The following is a 21401-nucleotide window of genomic DNA, read 5'->3' as shown; positions in this document are numbered from 1 at the left end:
CCAGAACCTCAACACACTTCTCAGAAGACAACTACTTTATACAGTCTATCTATCGTTTGTTTTATTTAACAAGTCAGTTAAGAACACATTTTTATTTACAACGACGACTAAACCCTAACGCATGACCGACTTTCGTTAAAAAAACCCGGTTGGCCGGCTAGCTAGCGCTGGGTATGGGTTCTGACTATATATATAAACACAGCTAGCTAGCTAGCTAGCTAGCGCTGGGTATGGGTTCTGACTATATAAAAACACAGCTAGCTAGTTAGCGCTGGGTATGGGTTCTGACTATATAAAAACACAGCTAGCTAGCTAGCGCTGGGTATGGGTTCTGACTATATAAAAACACAGCTAGCTAGCGCTGGGTATGGGTTCTGACTATATAAAAACACAGCTAGCTAGTTAGCGCTGGGTATGGGTTCTGACTATATAAAACACAGCTAGCTAGTTAGCGCTGGGTATGGGTTCTGACTATATAAAAACACAGCTAGCTAGTTAGCGCTGGGTATGGGTTCTGACTATATAAAAACACAGCTAGCTAGTTAGCGCTGGGTATGGGTTCTGACTATATAAAAACCCAGTTGGCCGGCTAGCTAGCTACTGCTGGGTATGAGTTCTGACTATATAAAAACCCAGTTGGCCGGCTAGCTAGCTAGTGCTGGGTATGAGTTCTGACTATATAAAAACCCAGTTGGCCGGCTAGCTAGCTAGTGCTGGGTATGAGTTCTGACTATATAAAAACCCAGTTGGCCGGCTAGCTAGCTAGCGCTGGGTATGGGTTCTGACAATATAAAAACACAGCTAGCTAGCTAGCGCTGGGTATGGGTTCTGACTATATAAAAACCCAGTTGGCCGGCTAGCTAGCTAGTGCTGGGTATGAGTTCTGACTATATAAAAACCCAGTTGGCCGGCTAGCTAGCTAGCGCTGGGTATGGGTTCTGACTATATAAAAACACAGCTAGCTAGCTAGTGCTGGGTATGGGTTCTGACAATATTCCTACCAGCCTAGACCTCAACATGCATGGTCAGCTTTGTCATGTGGATCACCATTTCAGTCTGTTTGTCCAATGAGCTGACTCCTAGACCCAGTGATGGCTTCTGATTGGGCCTCCTACAAAGACCTAGTGATGACTTCTGATTGGGCCTCCTACAAAGACCTAGTCATGGCTTCTGATTGGGCCTCCTACAAAGACCTAGTGATGGCTTCTGATTGGGCTTCCTACAAAGACCTAGTGATGGCTTCTGATTGGGCCTCCTGATTGGGCCTCCTCCTGATTGGGAAGTGTCATGGCTGTGTGGAGGTTGATGGGAGGGAAGTGTCATGGCTGTGTGGAGGTTGATGGGAGGGAAGTGTCATGGCTGTGTGGAGGTTGATGGGAGGGAAGTGTCATGGCTGTGTGGAGGTTGATGGGAGGGAAGTGTCATGGCTGTGCGGAGGTTGATGGGAGGGAAGTGTCATGGCTGTGTGGAGGTTGATGGGAGGGAAGTGTCATGGCTGTGTGGAGGTTGATGGGAGGGAAATGGTATAAACTGACTGACTTGACACTCAACAACCCATATTAAAATCAAGAGCTGAATGTCTGAATGTGTATCAATGTTAGTTGGTTAAAACGTCTCAGATTATGGTCTGTGACGTTCATGAAGAAACGGGTCTGGTTCTGACCCAGTAACGACTGACTAGAGTTAGTGGAACTGGGGGTTCTGATTGGCTGTGACGTTCATGGAGAAACGGGTCTGGTTCTGACCCAGTAACGACTGACTAGAGTTAGTGGAACTGGGGGTTCTGACCCAGTAACGACTGACTAGAGTTAGGGGAACTGGGGGTTCTGATTGGCTGTCGCGTTCATGGAGAAACGGGTCTGGTTCTGACCCAGTAACGATTGACGGGTCAAAGTTCAGGGCTTTTGACTTTATAGAGGTGATAGAAAAGGTTCCCAACTGTTATACTGGAGTGAAAGTAAAAATATATATTTTTTAATAGAAAATTACTCAAGTGAAAGTCACCCAGTAAAATACTACTTGAGTGAAAGTCACCCAGTAAAATACTACTTGAGTAAAAGTCACCCAGTAAATTACTACATGAGTAAAAGTCACCCAGTAAAATACTACTTGAGTAAAAGTCACCCAGTAAAATACTACTTGAGTAAAAGTCACCCAGTAAAATACTACTTGAGTAAAAGTCACCCAGTAAAATACTACTTGAGTAAAAGTCACCCAGTAAAATACTACTTGAGTAAAAGTCACCCAGTAAAATACTACTTGAGTAAAAGTCACCCAGTAAAATACTACTTGAGTAAAAGTCACCCAGTAAAATACTACTTGAGTGAAAGTCACCCAGTAAAATACTACTTGAGTAAAAGTCACCCAGTAAATTACTACATGAGTAAAAGTCACCCAGTAAAATACTACTTGAGTAAAAGTCACCCAGTAAAATACTACTTGAGTAAAAGTCACCCAGTAAAATACTACTTGAGTAAAAGTCACCCAGTAAAATACTACTTGAGTAAAAGTCACCCAGTAAAATACTACTTGAGTAAAAGTCACCCAGTAAAATACTACTTGAGTAAACGTCACCCAGTAAAATACTACTTGAGTAAAAGTCACCCAGTAAAATACTACATGAGTAAAAGTCACCCAGTAAAATACTACTTGAGTAAAAGTCACCCAGAAAAATACTACTTGAGTAAACGTCACCCAGTAAAATACTACTTGAGTAAACGTCACCCAGTAAAATACTACTTGAGTAAAAGTCACCCAGAAAAATACTACTTGAGTAAACGTCACCCAGTAAAATACTACTTGAGTAAAAGTCACCCAGTAAAATACTACTTGAGTAAACGTCACCCAGTAAAATACTACTTGAGTAAAAGTCACCCAGTAAAATACTACTTGAGTAAAAGTCACCCAGTAAAATACTACTTGAGTGAAAGTCACCCAGTAAAATACTACTTGAGTAAAAGTCACCCAGTAAAATACTACTTGAGTAAAAGTCACCCAGTAAAATACTACTTGAGTAAAAGTCACCCAGTAAAATACTACTTGAGTAAAAGTCACCCAGTAAAATACTACTTGAGTAAACGTCACCCAGTAAAATACTACTTGAGTAAACGTCACCCAGTAAAATACTACTTGAGTAAACGTCACCCAGTAAAATACTACTTGAGTAAAAGTCACCCAGTAAAATACTACTTGAGTAAACGTCACCCAGTAAAATACTACTTGAGTAAAAGTCACCCAGTAAAATACTACTTGAGTAAAAGTCACCCAGTAAAATACTACTTGAGTAAAAGTCACCCAGTAAAATACTACTTGAGTAAAAGTCACCCAGTAAAATACTACTTGAGTAAAAGTCACCCAGAAAAATACTACTTGAGTAAAAGTCACCCAGAAAAATACTACTTGAGTAAAAGTCACCAGAAAAATACTACTTGAGTAAAAGTCTCCCAGTAAAATACTACTTGAGTAAAAGTCGCCCAGTAAAATACTACTTGAGTAAAAGTCACCCAGTAAAATGCTACTTGAGTAAAAGTCGCCCAGTAAAATACTACTTGAGTAAAAGTCACCCAGTAAAATACTACTTGAGTAAAAGTCACCCAGTAAAATACTACTTGAGTAAAAGTTTTTGGTTTTGAATATCCGTTAAGTATCAAAAGTAAAAGTATTAATCATTTCAAATTCCTTTTATTAAGCAAATTTTATTTATTTATTTATGGATAGCCAGGGGCCACACTCCAACACTCAGACATCATTTACAGATAGCCAGGGGCCACACTCCAACACTCAGACATCATTTACAGATAGCCAGGGGCCACACTCCAACACTCAGACATCATTTACAGATAGCCAGGGGCCACACTCCAACACTCGGACATCATTTACAAAGGAAGCATTTGTGTTTAGTGAGTCCTCCAGATCAGAGGCAGTAGGGATGACCAGGGATGTTCTCTGTTTAGTGAGTCCTCCAGATCAGAGGCAGTAGGGATGACCAGGGATGTTCTCTGTTTAGTGAGTCCTCCAGATCAGAGGCAGTAGGGATGACCAGGGATGTTCTCTGTTTAGTGAGTCCTCCAGATCAGAGGCAGTAGGGATCGGGAGATTGAGCCAGAGAGCGACAGAGAGAGAGGCAGAAAGACAGAGAGAGAGAGGCAGAAGCAGAGCTCTCTGGTCTTCTCCACTCATTCTCCTTTTTCACAGCCTCCGGAGGCTGTTCGGTAGATTGAGCCAGAGAGCGACAGAGAGTGTGAGGCAGAAGCAGAGCTCTCTGGTCTTCTCCCCTCATTCTCCCGCCTGTGTTTCAGCACCCATCCCCCCCCTCCACTCCTGTCTGCAGCTTGGTTACTGCTGCTCTGTGCCTTGGAGACACACGGAGGAAGAAGTGGTGTCTGCTGGGTCCTAGTGCTAGGGGCGTTCTGCTGGGTCCTAGTGCTAGGGGTGTTCTGCTGGGTCCTAGTGCTAGGGGCGTTCTGCTGGGTCCTAGTGCTAGGGGCGTTCTGCTGGGTCCTAGTGCTAGGGGCGTTCTGCTGGGTCCTAGTGCTAGGGGCGTTCTGCTGGGTCCTAGTGCCAGGGGCGTTCTGCTGGGTGGAGTTCAGTCTCTCTGTTGAGCGGGAGAGAGAATGAGAGTTTACAACTCGTAAAATGATTGATGTTATGTTTCATCTAGTTCTATTCAAATCATACATTAGTAAAGGGAGCTGGTTTTATTCCAGTTGTACATTAGTAATGGGAGCTGGTTTTATTCCAGTTGTACATTAGTAATGGGAGCTGGTTTTATTCCAGTTGTACATTAGTAATGGGAGCTGGTTTTATTCCAGTTGTACATTAGTAATGGGAGCTGGTTTTATTCCAGTTGTACATTAGTAATGGGAGCTGGTTTTATTCCAGTTGTACATTAGTAATGGGAGCTGGTTTTATTCCAGTTGTACATTAGTAATGGGAGCTGGTTTTATTCCAGTTGTACATTAGTAATGGGAGCTGGTTTTATTCCAGTTGTACATTAGTAATGGGAGCTGGTTTTATTCCAGTTGTATATTAGTAATGGGAGCTGGTTTTATTCCAGTTGTACATTAGTAATGGGAGCTGGTTTTATTCCAGTTGTATATTAGTAATGATACATTAGTAAAGGGAGCTGGTTTTATTCCAGTGGTACATTAGTAATGGGAGCTGGTTTTATTCCAGTTGTATATTAGTAATGATACATTAGTAAAGGGAGCTGGTTTTATTCCAGTGGTACATTAGTAATGATACATTAGTAAAGGGAGCTGGTTTTATTCCAGTTGTACATTAGTAATGATACATTAGTAATGGGAGCTGGTTTTATTCCAGTTGTACATTAGTAATGGGAGCTGGTTTTATTCCAGTTGTACATTAGTAATGGGAGCTGGTTTTATTCCAGTTGTACATTAGTAATGGGAGCTGGTTTTATTCCAGTTGTACATTAGTAATGGGAGCTGGTTTTATTCCAGTTGTACATTAGTAATGGTAGCTGGTTTTATTCCAGTTGTATATTAGTAATGGGAGCTGGTTTTATTCCAGTTGTACATTAGTAATGGGAGCTGGTTTTATTCCAGTTGTATATTAGTAATGATACATTAGTAAAGGGAGCTGGTTTTATTCCAGTGGTACATTAGTAATGGGAGCTGGTTTTATTCCAGTTGTATATTAGTAATGATACATTAGTAAAGGGAGCTGGTTTTATTCCAGTGGTACATTAGTAATGATACATTAGTAAAGGGAGCTGGTTTTATTCCAGTTGTACATTAGTAATGATACATTAGTAATGGGAGCTGGTTTTATTCCAGTTGTACATTAGTAATGGGAGCTGGTTTTATTCCAGTTGTACATTAGTAATGATACATTAGTAATGGGAGCTGGTTTTATTCCAGTTGTACATTAGTAATGGGAGCTGGTTTTATTCCAGTTGTACATTAGTAATGATACATTAGTAATGGGAGCTGGTTTTATTCCAGTGGTACATTAGTAATGATACATTAGTGATGGGGGCTGGTTTTATTCCAGTTGTACATTAGTAATGGGAGCTGGTTTTATTCCAGTTGTACATTAGTAAAGGGAGCTGGTTTTATTCCAGTTGTACATTAGTAATGATACATTAGTAATGGGAGCTGGTTTTATTCCAGTTGTACATTAGTAATGATACATTAGTAATGGGAGCTGGTTTTATTCCAGTTGTACATTAGTAATGGGAGCTGGTTTTATTCCAGTTGTACATTAGTAATGGGAGCTGGTTTTTATTCCAGTTGTACATTAGTAATGATACATTAGTGATGGGGGCTGGTTTTATTCCAGTTGTACATTAGTAATGGGAGCTGGTTTTATTCCAGTTGTACATTAGTAATGATACATTAGTAAAGGGAGCTGGTTTTATTCCAGTTGTACATTAGTAATGATACATTAGTAAAGGGAGCTGGTTTTATTCCAGTTGTACATTAGTAATGGGAGCTGGTTTTATTCCAGTTGTACATTAGTAAAGGGAGCTGGTTTTATTCCAGTTGTACATTAGTAATGATACATTAGTAATGGGAGCTGGTTTTATTCCAGTTGTACATTAGTAATGATACATTAGTAATGGGAGCTGGTTTTATTCCAGTTGTACATTAGTAATGGGAGCTGGTTTTATTCCAGTTGTACATTAGTAATGGGAGCTGGTTTTATTCCAGTTGTACATTAGTAATGATACATTAGTAATGGGAGCTGGTTTTATTCCAGTGGTACATTAGTAATGATACATTAGTGATGGGGGCTGGTTTTATTCCAGTTGTACATTAGTAATGGGAGCTGGTTTTATTCCAGTTGTACATTTGTAATGGGAGCTGGTTTTATTCCAGTTGTACATTAGTAATGGGAGCTGGTTTTAATCCAGTTGTACATTAGTACTGGGAGCTGGTTTTATTCCAGTTGTACATTAGTAATGGGAGCTGGTTTTATTCCAGTTGTATATTAGTAATGGGAGCTGGTTTTATTCCAGTTGTACATTAGTAATGGGAGCTGGTTTTATTCCAGTTGTATATTAGTAATGATACATTAGTAAAGGGAGCTGGTTTTATTCCAGTGGTACATTAGTAATGGGAGCTGGTTTTATTCCAGTTGTATATTAGTAATGATACATTAGTAAAGGGAGCTGGTTTTATTCCAGTGGTACATTAGTAATGATACATTAGTAAAGGGAGCTGGTTTTATTCCAGTTGTACATTAGTAATGATACATTAGTAATGGGAGCTGGTTTTATTCCAGTTGTACATTAGTAATGGGAGCTGGTTTTATTCCAGTTGTACATTAGTAATGGGAGCTGGTTTTATTCCAGTTGTACATTAGTAATGGGAGCTGGTTTTATTCCAGTTGTACATTAGTAATGGGAGCTGGTTTTATTCCAGTTGTACATTAGTAATGGTAGCTGGTTTTATTCCAGTTGTATATTAGTAATGGGAGCTGGTTTTATTCCAGTTGTACATTAGTAATGGGAGCTGGTTTTATTCCAGTTGTATATTAGTAATGATACATTAGTAAAGGGAGCTGGTTTTATTCCAGTGGTACATTAGTAATGGGAGCTGGTTTTATTCCAGTTGTATATTAGTAATGATACATTAGTAAAGGGAGCTGGTTTTATTCCAGTGGTACATTAGTAATGATACATTAGTAAAGGGAGCTGGTTTTATTCCAGTTGTACATTAGTAATGATACATTAGTAATGGGAGCTGGTTTTATTCCAGTTGTACATTAGTAATGGGAGCTGGTTTTATTCCAGTTGTACATTAGTAATGATACATTAGTAATGGGAGCTGGTTTTATTCCAGTTGTACATTAGTAATGGGAGCTGGTTTTATTCCAGTTGTACATTAGTAATGATACATTAGTAATGGGAGCTGGTTTTATTCCAGTGGTACATTAGTAATGATACATTAGTGATGGGGGCTGGTTTTATTCCAGTTGTACATTAGTAATGGGAGCTGGTTTTATTCCAGTTGTACATTAGTAAAGGGAGCTGGTTTTATTCCAGTTGTACATTAGTAATGATACATTAGTAATGGGAGCTGGTTTTATTCCAGTTGTACATTAGTAATGATACATTAGTAATGGGAGCTGGTTTTATTCCAGTTGTACATTAGTAATGGGAGCTGGTTTTATTCCAGTTGTACATTAGTAATGGGAGCTGGTTTTTATTCCAGTTGTACATTAGTAATGATACATTAGTGATGGGGGCTGGTTTTATTCCAGTTGTACATTAGTAATGGGAGCTGGTTTTATTCCAGTTGTACATTAGTAATGATACATTAGTAAAGGGAGCTGGTTTTATTCCAGTTGTACATTAGTAATGATACATTAGTAAAGGGAGCTGGTTTTATTCCAGTTGTACATTAGTAATGGGAGCTGGTTTTATTCCAGTTGTACATTAGTAAAGGGAGCTGGTTTTATTCCAGTTGTACATTAGTAATGATACATTAGTAATGGGAGCTGGTTTTATTCCAGTTGTACATTAGTAATGATACATTAGTAATGGGAGCTGGTTTTATTCCAGTTGTACATTAGTAATGGGAGCTGGTTTTATTCCAGTTGTACATTAGTAATGGGAGCTGGTTTTATTCCAGTTGTACATTAGTAATGATACATTAGTAATGGGAGCTGGTTTTATTCCAGTGGTACATTAGTAATGATACATTAGTGATGGGGGCTGGTTTTATTCCAGTTGTACATTAGTAATGGGAGCTGGTTTTATTCCAGTTGTACATTTGTAATGGGAGCTGGTTTTATTCCAGTTGTACATTAGTAATGGGAGCTGGTTTTAATCCAGTTGTACATTAGTACTGGGAGCTGGTTTTATTCCAGTTGTACATTAGTAATGATACATTAGTAATGGGAGCTGGTTTTATTCCAGTTGTACATTAGTAGTGGGAGCTGGTTTTATTCCAGTTGTACATTAGTAATGGGAGCTGGTTTTATTCCAGTTGTACATTAGTAATGGGAGCTGGTTTTATTCCAGGTGTACATTTAGTAATGGGAGCTGGTTTTATTCCAGTTGTACATTAGTAATGGGAGCTGGTTTTATTCCAGGTGCACATTTAGTAATGGGAGCTGGTTTTATTCCAGGTGTACATTTAGTAATGGGAGCTGGTTTTATTCCAGTTGTACATTAGTAATGGGAGCTGGTTTTATTCCAGTTGTACATTAGTAATGATACATTAGTAATGGGAGCTGGTTTTATTCCAGTTGTACATTAGTAATGAAACATTAGTAATGGGAGCTGGTTTTATTCCAGTGGTACATTAGTAATGATACATTAGTGATGGGGGCTGGTTTTTATTCCAGTTGTACATTAGTAATGGGAGCTGGTTTTATTCCAGTTGTACATTAGTAATGGGAGCTCGTTTTATTCCAGTTGTACATTAGAAATGATACATTAGTACTGGGAGCTGGTTTTACTCCAGTGGTACATTAGTAATGGGAGCTGGTTTTATTCCAGTTGTACATTAGTAATGGGAGCTGGTTTTAATCCAGTTGTACATTAGTAATGGGAGCTGGTTTTATTCCAGTTGAACATTAGTAATGGGAGCTGGTTTTATTCCAGTTGTACATTAGTAATGGGAGCTGGTTTTATTCCAGTTGTACATTAGTAATGGGAGCTGGTTTTATTCCAGTTGTACATTAGTAATGGGAGCTGGTTTTATTCCAGTTGACCTATATGGACCAGACCTTAACCAATCATCTCTCTCTCTAGATGGTAGTGAAGGACCAGACCTTAACCAATCACATCTCTCTCTAGATGGTAGTGAAGGACCTACATGGACCAGACCTTAACCAATCATCTCTCTCTGTAGATGGTGGTGAAGACCTACATGGACATGGACCAGGACAGCGAGGAGGAGAAGCAGCAGTATCTGAACCTGGCTCTCCATCTGGCCTCAGAGTTCTTCCTGAGGAACCCCAACAAGGATGTGCGTCTCCTGGTGGCCTGCTGCCTGGCTGACATCTTCAGGATCTATGCCCCTGAGGCCCCTTACACCTCACACGACAAACTGAAGGTAACTGGTCTAACCTTCATCTAACCTTCAACACAACCATAACCCCCACACCTCACACGACAAACTGAAGGTAACTGGTATAACCTTCATCTAACCTTCACATAACCCATACACCTCCCCGGTATGGGACATTACCCCTTTATAAAACCATAACCCATACCGGACACTACCCTTTATAAAACCATAACCCATACTGGACATTACCCCTTTATAAAACCATAACCCATACTGGACATTACCCTTTATACAACCATAACCCATACTGGACATTACCCCTTTATAAAACCATAACCCATACTGGACATTACCCCTTTATAAAACCATAACCCATACTGGACATTACTGCTTTATAAAACCATAACCCATACTGGACATTACCCCTTATAAAACCATAACCCTTTATAAAACCATAACCCATACTGGACATTACCCCTTATAAAACCATAACCCTTTATAAAACCATAACCCATACTGGACATTACCCCTTTATAAAACCATAACCCATACTGGACATTACTGCTTTATAAAACCATAACCCATACTGGACATTACCCCTTTATAAAACCATAACCCATACTGGACATTACTGCTTTATAAAACCATAACCCATACTGGACATTACCCCTTTATAAAACCATAACCCATACTGGACATTACTGCTTTATAAAACCATAACCCATACTGGACATTACCCCTTTATAAAACCATAACCCATACTGGACATTACTGCTTTATAAAACCATAACCCATACTGGACATTACCCCTTATAAAACCATAACCCATACTGCACATTACCCCTTTCTAAAACCATAACCCTTTCTAAAACCCTAACCCATACTGGACATTACCCTTTATAAAACCATAACCCATACTGAACATTACTCCTTTATAGAACCATAACCCATACTGAACATTACCCCTTTATAGAACCATAACCCATACTGGACATAACCCTTTATAAAACCATAACCCATACTGGACATTACCCCTTTATAAAACCATAACCCATACTGGACATTACCCTTTATAAAACCATAACCCATACTGGACATTACCTTTTATAAAACCATAACCCATACTGGACATTACCCTTTATAAAACCATAACCCATACTGGACATTACCCTTTATAAAACCATAACCCATACTGAACATTACTCCTTTATAGAACCATAACCCATACTGAACATTACCCCTTTATAGAACCATAACCCATACTGGACATTACCCCTTTATACAACCATAACCCATACTGCACATTACGCTTTATAAAACCATAACCCATACTGGACATTACTCCTTTATAGAACCATAACCCATACTGAACATTACCCCTTTATAGAACCATAACCCATACTGAACATTACTCCTTTATAGAACCATAACCCATACTGGACATTACCCCTTTATAGAACCATAACCCATACTGAACATTACCCCTTTATAGAACCATAACCCATACTGGACATTACCCCTTTATACAACCATAACCCATACTGGACATTACCCCTTTATACAACCATAACCCATACTGGACATTACCCCTTTATAAAACCATAACCCATACTGCACATTACCCTTTATAAAACCATAACCTGTGTGTATAACCAGGACTGATTAATACGCTGAACCTTTGACCTTCCTCCTGTCCAGGACATCTTCCTGTTCATCACCAGACAGCTGAAAGGACTGGAAGACACCAAGAGCCCACAGTTCAATAGATACTTCTACCTGCTGGAGGTGAGGGGTCAGGGGTTAGGGGTTAGACGGTCGTCACTAGTTACCACAGCCACAAAGTCATAATTATAGCTAAACCCCGCCTATTTCTTCAATTTATATTTTTTATTTTTATTTTTTATAAACCTAACCTTAACCACGTGGCTAATCTTAAAGTATGTCCATAAAGCTAAATTTAAAAAACAACGTTTACGATATAACCCATTTTTTTTACATCTGACAGCTGAATGGGGTTAAAGGTCAGAGGCTGGGGGACCGGCAAGGAAATATCTCAGTTGCATTACGTCTGTCTCTCTCTCTGTCTCTCTCTCTCTCTCTGTCTCTCTGTCTCTCTGTCTCTCTCTCTCTCTGTCTCTCTGTCTCTCGGTCTCTCTCTCTCGGTCTCTCTCTCTGTCTCTCTCTCTCTCTCTCTCTCTGTCTCTCTGTCTCTCTCTGTCTCTCGGTCTCTCTCTCTCGGTCTCTCTCTCTCGGTCTCTCTCTCTCGGTCTCTCTCTCTCGGTCTCTCTCTCTCGGTCTCTCTCTCTCTGTCTCTCTCTCTGTGTCTCTGTCTCTCTCTCTGTCTCTGTGTCTCTGTCTCTGTCTCTCTGTCTCTCGGTCTCTCTCTCTCGGTCTCTCTCTCTCGGTCTCTCTCTCTCGGTCTCTCTCTCTCTGTCTCTCTCTCTCTGTCTCTCTCTCTGTGTCTCTGTCTCTCTCTCTGTCTCTCTGTCTCTCTGTCTCTCTCTCTTTGTGTCGTTCTCAAAACCCATTGGAGAAAAGTCAGAGGGGATGGGACCTCCTGGCTTTCTCATCCAATGGGTTATGAGAAGATGAGATGTGAGGAGTATGCAATTGAGCTCTTTCCCAAGAGCCCTTGCAGTTGAACAGATATTTCAACCCTGCTGGAGGTGAGAGGTTTGGAAAGACTCCTAATGGGGAGGGTTTGTTTGTTGAGGCGCCGTCCTGAATGTTGGTGATTTTAACCCCTTGCGTACCTTATTGATGGTGTGTAGAACCTGGCGTGGGTGAAGTCGTACAACATCTGCTTTGAGCTGGAGGACTGCAACGACATCTTCATCCAGCTCTTCAAGACGCTCTTCTCTGTCATCAAGTAAGACTGTCTGTCTGTCTCTGTCTGTGTCTGTCATCAAGTAAGACTGTCTGTCTGTCTGTCTGTCTGTCTGTCTGTCTGTCTGTCTGTCTGTCTGTCTGTCTGTCTGTCTGTCTGTCTGTCTGTCTGTCTGTTCAGATACTGGTGATGACGGTCTGTCTGTCTGTCTGATCAAGCTAGCATATGAGAGAGCCTGTCTTTATAGAGGAGGTGATACCGGCCCGTCTTTATAGAGGAGGCGATACCGGCCCGTCTTTATAGAGGAGGTGATACCGGCCCGTCTTTATAGAGGAGGCGATACCGGCCCGTCTTTATAGAGGAGGTGATACCGGCCCGTCTTTATAGAGGAGGTGATACCGGCCCGTGTTTATAGAGGAGGTGATACCGGCCCGTCTTTATAGAGGAGGCGATACCGGCCCGTCTTTATAGAGGAGGTGATGACGGCCTGTCTTTATAGAGGAGGTGATGACGGCCCGTCTTTATAGAGGAGGTGATACCGGCCCGTCTTTATAGAGGTGGTGATACCGGCCCGTCTTTATAGAGGAGGCGATACCGGCCCGTCTTTATAGAGGAGGCGATGACGGCCTGTCTTTATAGAGGAGGTGATGACGGCCCGTCTTTATAGAGGAGGTGATACCGGCCCGTCTTTATAGAGGTGGTGATACCGGCCCGTCTTTATAGAGGAGGCGATACCGGCCCGTCTTTATAGAGGAGGCGATGACGGCCTGTCTTTATAGAGGAGGTGATGACGGCCTGTCTTTATAGAGGAGGTGATGACGGCCTGTCTTTATAGAGGAGGTGATGACGGCCTGTCTCTATAGAGGAGGTGATACCGGCCCGTCTTTATAGAGGAGGTGATACCGGCCCGTCTCTATAGAGGAGGTGATACCGGCCCGTCTTTATAGAGGAGGTGATACCGGCCCGTCTTTATAGAGGAGGCGATACCGGCCCGTCTTTATAGAGGAGGCGATGACGGCCTGTCTTTATAGAGGAGGCGATGACGGCCCGTCTTTATGGAGGAGGTGATACCGGCCCGTCTTTATGGAGGAGGTGATACCGGCCCGTCTTTATAGAGGAGGTGATACTGGCCCGTCTTTATAGAGGAGGCGATGACAGCCTGTCTTTATAGAGGAGGCGATGACAGCCCGTCTTTATAGAGGAGGTGATGACAGCCTGTCTTTATAGAGGAGGCGATGACAGCCTGTCTTTATAGAGGAGGCGATGACAGCCTGTCTTTATAGAGGAGGTGATGACAGCCTGTCTTTATAGAGGAGGTGATGACAGCCTGTCTTTATAGAGGAGGTGATGACAGCCTGTCTTTATAGAGGAGGCGATGACGGCCTGTCTTTATAGAGGAGGCGATGACGGCCTGTCTTTATAGAGGAGGCGATGACAGCCTGTCTTTATAGAGGAGGCGATGACAGCCTGTCTTTATAGAGGAGGCGATGACGGCCTGTCTTTATAGAGGAGGCGATGACAGCCTGTCTCGGGCTAACTAAAATGCTAAATTGGCCAGGTCGCAGTTACCTGGTTAAAAAAAAAAAAAATACCCCTCTCTCTCCCCCTCTGACCTCTCTCCCCCTCTGACCTCTCTCCCCCTCTGACCTCTCTCCCCCTCTGACCTCTCTCCCCCTCTGACCTCTCTCCCCCTCTGACCCCCCCCCCCCCTCTCTCTACTCTCTCTCCCCCTCCCTCTCTCCCCCCTCCCTCTCTCCCCCTTACAGTAACAGTCACAATCAGAAGGTCCAGATGCACATGTTGGATCTGATGAGTTCTATAATAATGGAGGGAGACGGAGTCACACAGGAACTACTGGACACCATCCTGATCAACCTGATACCTGCTCACAAGGTAACGCATCAACCTGATACCTGCTCACAAGGTAACGCATCAACCTGATACCTGCTCACAAGGTAACGCATCAACCTGATACCTGCTCACAAGGTAACATACTGATCAACCTGATACCTGCTCACAAGGTAACACTGATCAACCTGATACCTGCTCACAAGGTAACACTGATCAACCTGATATCTGCTCACAAGGTAACGCATCAACCTGATACCTGCTCACAAGGTAACATACTGATCAACCTGATACCTGCTCACAAGGTAACATACTGATCAACCTGATACCTGCTCACAAGGTAACACTGATCAACCTGATACCTGCTCACAAGGTAACACTGATCAACCTGATACCTGCTCACAAGGTAACACTGATCAACCTGATACCTGTTCACAAGGTAACATACTGATCAACCTGATACCTGCTCACAAGGTAACACTGATCAACCTGATACCTGCTCACAAGGTAACACTGATCAACCTGATACCTGCTCACAAGGTAACACTGATCAACCTGATACCTGCTCACAAGGTAACACTGATCAACCTGATACCTGCTCACAAGGTAACACTGATCAACCTGATACCTGCTCACAAGGTAACACTGATCAACCTGATACCTGCTCACAAGGTAACACTGATCAACCTGATACCTGTTCACAAGGTAACATACTGATCAACCTGATACCTGCTCACAAGGTAACACTGATCAACCTGATACCTGTTCACAAGGTAACATACTGATCAACCTGATACCTGCTCACAAGGTAACACTGATCAACCTGATACCTGCTCACAAGGTAACACTGATCAACCTGATACCTGCTCACAAGGTAACACTGATCAACCTGATACCTGCTCACAAGGTAACACTGATCAACCTGATACCTGCTCACAAGGTAACACTGATCAACCTGATACCTGCTCACAAGGTAACATACTGATCAACCTGATACCTGATCACAAGGTAACACTGATCAACCTTATACCTGTTCACAAGGTAACACTGATCAACCTGATACCTGTTCACAAGGTAACACTGATCAACCTGATATCTGTTCACAAGGTAACACTGATCAACCTGATACCTGTTTGATCCTCTCTCCTCCTGTCCAGAACCTGAATAAGCAGGCGTACGACTTGGCCAAGACTCTGCTGAAGAGGACCGTTCAGACCATAGAGACATGCATCGCAAACGTTAGTACTGTAAACTAATACATACATATATATATATACCTATACTATACACTATATATATATATATATACCTATACTATACACTATATATATATATATATATATACCTATACTATACACTATATATATATATATATACCTATACTATACACTATATATATATATATATACCTATACTATACACTATATATATATATATACCTATACTTTACACTATATATATATATATACCTATACTATACACTATATATATATATATATACCTATACTATACACTATATATATATATATATATATATATATATACCTATACTTTACACTATATATATATATATATATATACCTATACTTTACACTATATATATATATATATATATATATACCTATACTTTACACTATATATATATATATATACCTGTACTATACACTATATATATATATATATATATATATATATATATATATACCTATACTATACACTATATATATATATATATACCTATACTTTACACTATATATATATATATATATATACCTATACTTTACACTATATATATATATATATACCTATACTATACACTATATATATATATATATACCTATACTATACACTATATATATATATATACCTATACTATACACTATATATATATATATATACCTATACTATACACTATATATATATATATATATACCTATACTATACACTATATATATATGTATATATACCTATACTTTACACTATATATATATATATATATATACCTATACTTTACACTATATATATATATATATATATATATATACCTATACTTTACACTATATATATATATATATACCTATACTATACACTATATATATATATATATATATATATATATATATATATATACCTATACTTTACACTATATATATATATATATATATATACCTATACTTTACACTATATATATATATATATATATACCTATACTATACACTATATATATATATATACCTATACTTTACACTATATATATATATATATATATATACCTATACTTTACACTATATATATACCTATACTATACACTATATATATATATATACCTATACTATGCACTATATATATACCTTTCCTATACACTATATATACCTGTACTATACACTATATATATATATATATATATATATATATATATATACCTATACTATACACTATATATATGTATACACCTGTACTATATATATATGTGTATAGTACGTGTGTGTGTATATATGTATATATATATATATATGTGTGTGTGTGTGTGTGTGTGTGTACTATATATTGATGTGTTTGTGTACATATATATTGGTGTGTGTGTGTGTAGATATACCATTCAGACCAAGTAACATCCCTGCCCCTCCCTCCCTCCCTCTCTGCCCCTCCCTCCCTCCCCCCCGCCCCTCCCTCCCTCCCTCCCTCCCTGCCCTCTTTGCCCCTCCCTCCCTGCCCTCTTTGCCCCTCTCTCCCTCTCTCTCTCTCTCCCTTCCTCTTCCTCCCTCCCCCCTCCTCCCTCCCCCTCTTCCTCCCTCCCCCCTCTCTCTCTCCCCCTCTTCCTCCCTCCCCCCTCTCTCTCTCCCCCTCTTCCCCCCCCCCCCCTCCAGTTCTTTAACCAGGTGCTGGTGATGGGCAAGTCTTCAGTCAGTGATCTGTCAGAGCACGTGTTTGATCTGATCCAGGAGCTGTTCTCCATCGACCCTCTGCTGCTCACGTCTGTCATGCCCCAGCTAGAGTTTAAACTCAAGGTATAGGACACACGGGGTTGTTTGATCTGATCCAGGAGCTGTTCTCCATCGACCCTCTGCTGCTCACGTCTGTCATGCCCCAGCTAGAGTTTAAACTCAAGGTATAGGACACACGGGGTTGTTTGATCTGATCCAGGAGCTGTTCTCCATCGACCCTCTGCTGCTCACGTCTGTCATGCCCCAGCTAGAGTTTAAACTCAAGGTATAGGACACACGGGGTTGTTTGATCTGATCCAGGAGCTGTTCTCCATCGACCCTCTGCTGCTCACGTCTGTCATGCCCCAGCTAGAGTTTAAACTCAAGGTATAGGACACACGGGGTTGTTTGATCTGATCCAGGAGCTGTTCTCCATCGACCCCCCCCCCCCCCCCCCCCCCAGCTAGAGTTTAAACTCAAGGTATAGGACACACACAGGGGGGGTTGTATGATCTGATCCAGGAGCTGTTCTCCATCGACCCCCCCCCCCCCCCCCCCCCCCAGCTAGAGTTTAAACTCAAGGTATAGGACACACACAGGGGGGGGTTGTATGATCTGATCCAGGAGCTGTTCTCCATCGACCCCCCCCCCCCCCCAGCTAGAGTTTAAACTCAAGGTATAGGACACACACAGGGGGGTTGTATGATCTGATCCAGGAGCTGTTCTCCATCGACCCCCCCCCCCCCCCCCCCCCCCCCAGCTAGAGTTTAAACTCAAGGTATAGGACACACACAGGGGAGTTGTATGATCTGATCCAGGAGCTGTTCTCCATCGACCCCCCCCAGCTAGAGTTTAAACTCAAGGTATAGGACACATTGACACACACAGGGGGGTTGTAATGATCTGATCCAGGAGCCAGGTAGGGGTGACATGTCTGGTGAGTATGCAGGACACGGAAGAACTGAGACATTCTCAGCTTCCAGGAATTGTGTACAGATCCTTGTGACATTATCATGCTGAAACATGAGGTGATGGTGGAGGATGAATGGCACCACAACGGGCCTCAGGATCTCGTCACGGTATCTCTGTGCATTCAATTTGTCATCGATAAAATGCAATTGTGTTTGTTGTCCGTAGCTTGTGCCTGTCCCATACCATAACCCCACCACCACCATGGGGCCCTCTGTTCACAACGTTGACATCAGCAAACCGCTCGCCCACATGACACCATACTCGCGGTCTACAGTTGTGAGGCCGGTTGAACCTACTGCCAAATTCTCTAAAAATGACGGAGGCGGCTTATGGTAGAGAAATGAACATTCAAATTCTCTGGCAACAGCTCTTGTGGACATTCCTGCAGTCAACTGCACGCTCCCTCTAAACATGAAACATCTGTGGGCGTTGTGTTATGTGACGACAACTGCGCATTTTAAAGTGACCTTTTATTGTCCCCCCAGCACAAGGTGCACCTGTGTAATGATCATGCTGTTTAATCAGCTTCTTGATATGCCACACCTGTCAGGTGGATGGATTATCTTGGTAAAGGAGAAATGCTCACTGACAGGGATGTAAACAGATTCTTGCACCAAATTTGAGAGAGAGAAACTTTTTGTGTTTTTTTTTTTTTAACATTTCTGGGATCTTTTCTATTTCATGAAACATGGGACCAACACTTTACATGTCAAGTTTTATATTGTTGTTCAGTATAGAAGGTAAAGTTAAAAACAAATTAAAACCTTCAACCGGTCCGTTTATCAATACCGGGGTATATAGTAAAATTAGATTTATGTACTAGCCAGCCTCACGCCAAGCCCACCCACCTAAGCCCTATTTCCTTCCAGAAAAAACCCTGGACACACACATCTACTAGACCCAAAATACGACCGTTGAATTAAAATGTATTTAAAGTCTAATCTAATTTCTAATCTAATTTCTAATCTAATTTGTCTGTGTGTTGCAGAGTAACGACGGAGAAGAGCGTCTAGCTGTGGTCAGACTGCTGGCCAAGCTGTTTGGAGCCAAAGACTCAGAACTGGCCACTCAGAACAGACCGCTGTGGCAATGCTTCCTGGGACGGTGAGACACACACACGTTACACAGCCGCACGCACACGCTTGGGTGCACACACACACACACACACACACACACACACACACACACACACGTGTAGTAGAGGTGCTTTGCGTCAACAAGGTGTTTGTGTGCTCCATCCCCAGGTTCAATGACATCCATGTCCCAGTGAGGCTTGAGTCGGTCAAGTTCGCTTCCCACTGTCTGATGAACCATCCAGACCTGGCCAGAGACCTCACAGGTAGGTGTCAACTGTCCAGACCTGGCCCGAGACCTCAGGTAGGTAGGTGTCTGAGGAACCTTCCAGACCTGGTTTTGAAGGTGTCTGAGGAACCTTCCAGACCTGGTTTTAGGTGTCTGAGGAACCTTCCAGACCTGGTTTTAAAGGTGTCTGAGGAACCTTCCAGACCTGGTTTTAAAGGTGTCTGAGGAACCTTCCAGACCTGGTTTTAAAGGTGTCTGAGGAACCTTCCAGACCTGGTTTTAAAGGTGTCTGAGGAACCTTCCAGACCTGGTTTTAAAGGTGTCTGAGGAACCATCCAGACCTGGTTTTAGGTGTCTGAGGAACCTTCCAGACCTGGTTTTAAAGGTGTCTGAGGAACCTTCCAGACCTGGTTTTAGGTGTCTGAGGAACCTTCCAGGCCTGGTTTTAAAGACCTCACAGGGACCTTCTTTGAAGTCCCACGACCGAGTTTGGGAGACGCTGCCCTAACCAAATATGTCTGTATCGTCCAATCAGAGTTCCTGAAAGTGCGATCACATGACCCAGAGGAGGCGATCCGACACGACGTCATCGTAACGATCATCAACGCCGGGAAGAAAGACCTGAACCTGGTTAACGACCAACTGCTGGGCTTCGTGAGGGAGAGGACCCTGGACAAGAGGGTGCGACCTCAGTTCTTTATTCTCACCTGACCTCTACCTTCTCCGTTCTTTATTCTCACCTGACCTCTACCTTCTCAGTTCTCACCTGACCTCTACCTTCTCAGTTCTTTATTCTCACCTGACCTCTACCTTCTCAGTTCTCACCTGACCTCTACCTTCTCAGTTCTTTATTCTCACCTGACCTCTACCTTCTCCGTTCTTTATTCTCACCTGACCTCTACCTTCTCAGTTCTTTATTCTCACCTGACCTCTACCTTCTCAGTTCTCACCTGACCTCTACCTTCTCAGTTCTTTATTCTCACCTGACCTCTACCTTCTCAGTTCTCACCTGACCTCTACCTTCTCAGTTCTTTATTCTCACCTGACCTCTACCTTCTCCGTTCTTTATTCTCACCTGACCTCTACCTTCTCAGTTCTTTATTCTCACCTGACCTCTACCTTCTCCGTTCTCACCTGACCTCTACCTTCTCAGTTCTTTATTCTCACCTGACCTCTACCTTCTCCGTTCTTTATTCTCACCTGACCTCTACCTTCTCAGTTCTTTATTCTCACCTGACCTCTACCTTCTCAGTTCTTTATTCTCACCTGACCTCTACCTTCTCCGTTCTTTATTCTCACCTGACCTCTACCTTCTCAGTTCTCACCTGACCTCTACCTTCTCAGTTCTCACCTGACCTCTACCTTCTCAGTTCTCACCTGACCTCTACCTTCTCAGTACTCACCTGACCTCTATCTTCTCAGTTCTCACCTGACCTCTACCTTCTCAGTTCTCACCTGACCTCTACCTTCTCAGTTCTCACCTGACCTCTACCTTCTCAGTTCTTTGTTCTCACCTGACCTCTACCTTCTCAGTTCTCACCT

General features: G+C 41.8%; 1 protein-coding gene across 8 annotated transcripts in view; it reads left to right on the top strand.

Moving 5' to 3' along the window:
• Positions 1 to 21401, top strand: part of LOC110512929 (sister chromatid cohesion protein PDS5 homolog A-like) — a 98163-nt gene that overhangs the window by 4826 nt on the left and 71936 nt on the right. For 6 of the 8 annotated variants that reach the window (XM_036934432.1, XM_036934426.1, XM_036934427.1 and 3 more), the window contains exons 3-11: positions 9828 to 10031; positions 11685 to 11771; positions 12758 to 12855; positions 14580 to 14706; positions 15819 to 15899; positions 17529 to 17669; positions 19546 to 19661; positions 19802 to 19896; positions 20395 to 20540. In XM_036934432.1, coding sequence (XP_036790327.1) covers positions 9828 to 10031; positions 11685 to 11771; positions 12758 to 12855; positions 14580 to 14706; positions 15819 to 15899; positions 17529 to 17669; positions 19546 to 19661; positions 19802 to 19896; positions 20395 to 20540 — 1095 coding nt within the window. Of the gene's footprint in view, positions 1 to 9827; positions 10032 to 10079; positions 10102 to 11684; positions 11772 to 12757; positions 12856 to 14579; positions 14707 to 15454; positions 15635 to 15818; positions 15900 to 17528; positions 17670 to 19545; positions 19662 to 19801; positions 19897 to 20394; positions 20541 to 21401 lie in introns of those variants that run through there. The other 2 variants (XM_036934434.1, XM_036934433.1) reach the window with 2 other exon arrangements.

Source organism: Oncorhynchus mykiss, chromosome 10 (genome assembly GCF_013265735.2).
Source record: "Oncorhynchus mykiss isolate Arlee chromosome 10, USDA_OmykA_1.1, whole genome shotgun sequence".
Classification (NCBI taxonomy): Eukaryota; Metazoa; Chordata; class Actinopteri; order Salmoniformes; family Salmonidae; genus Oncorhynchus; species Oncorhynchus mykiss.
Note: the sequence above shows the minus strand (reverse complement) of the source record. Positions and strands in the feature narration are given on the sequence as shown.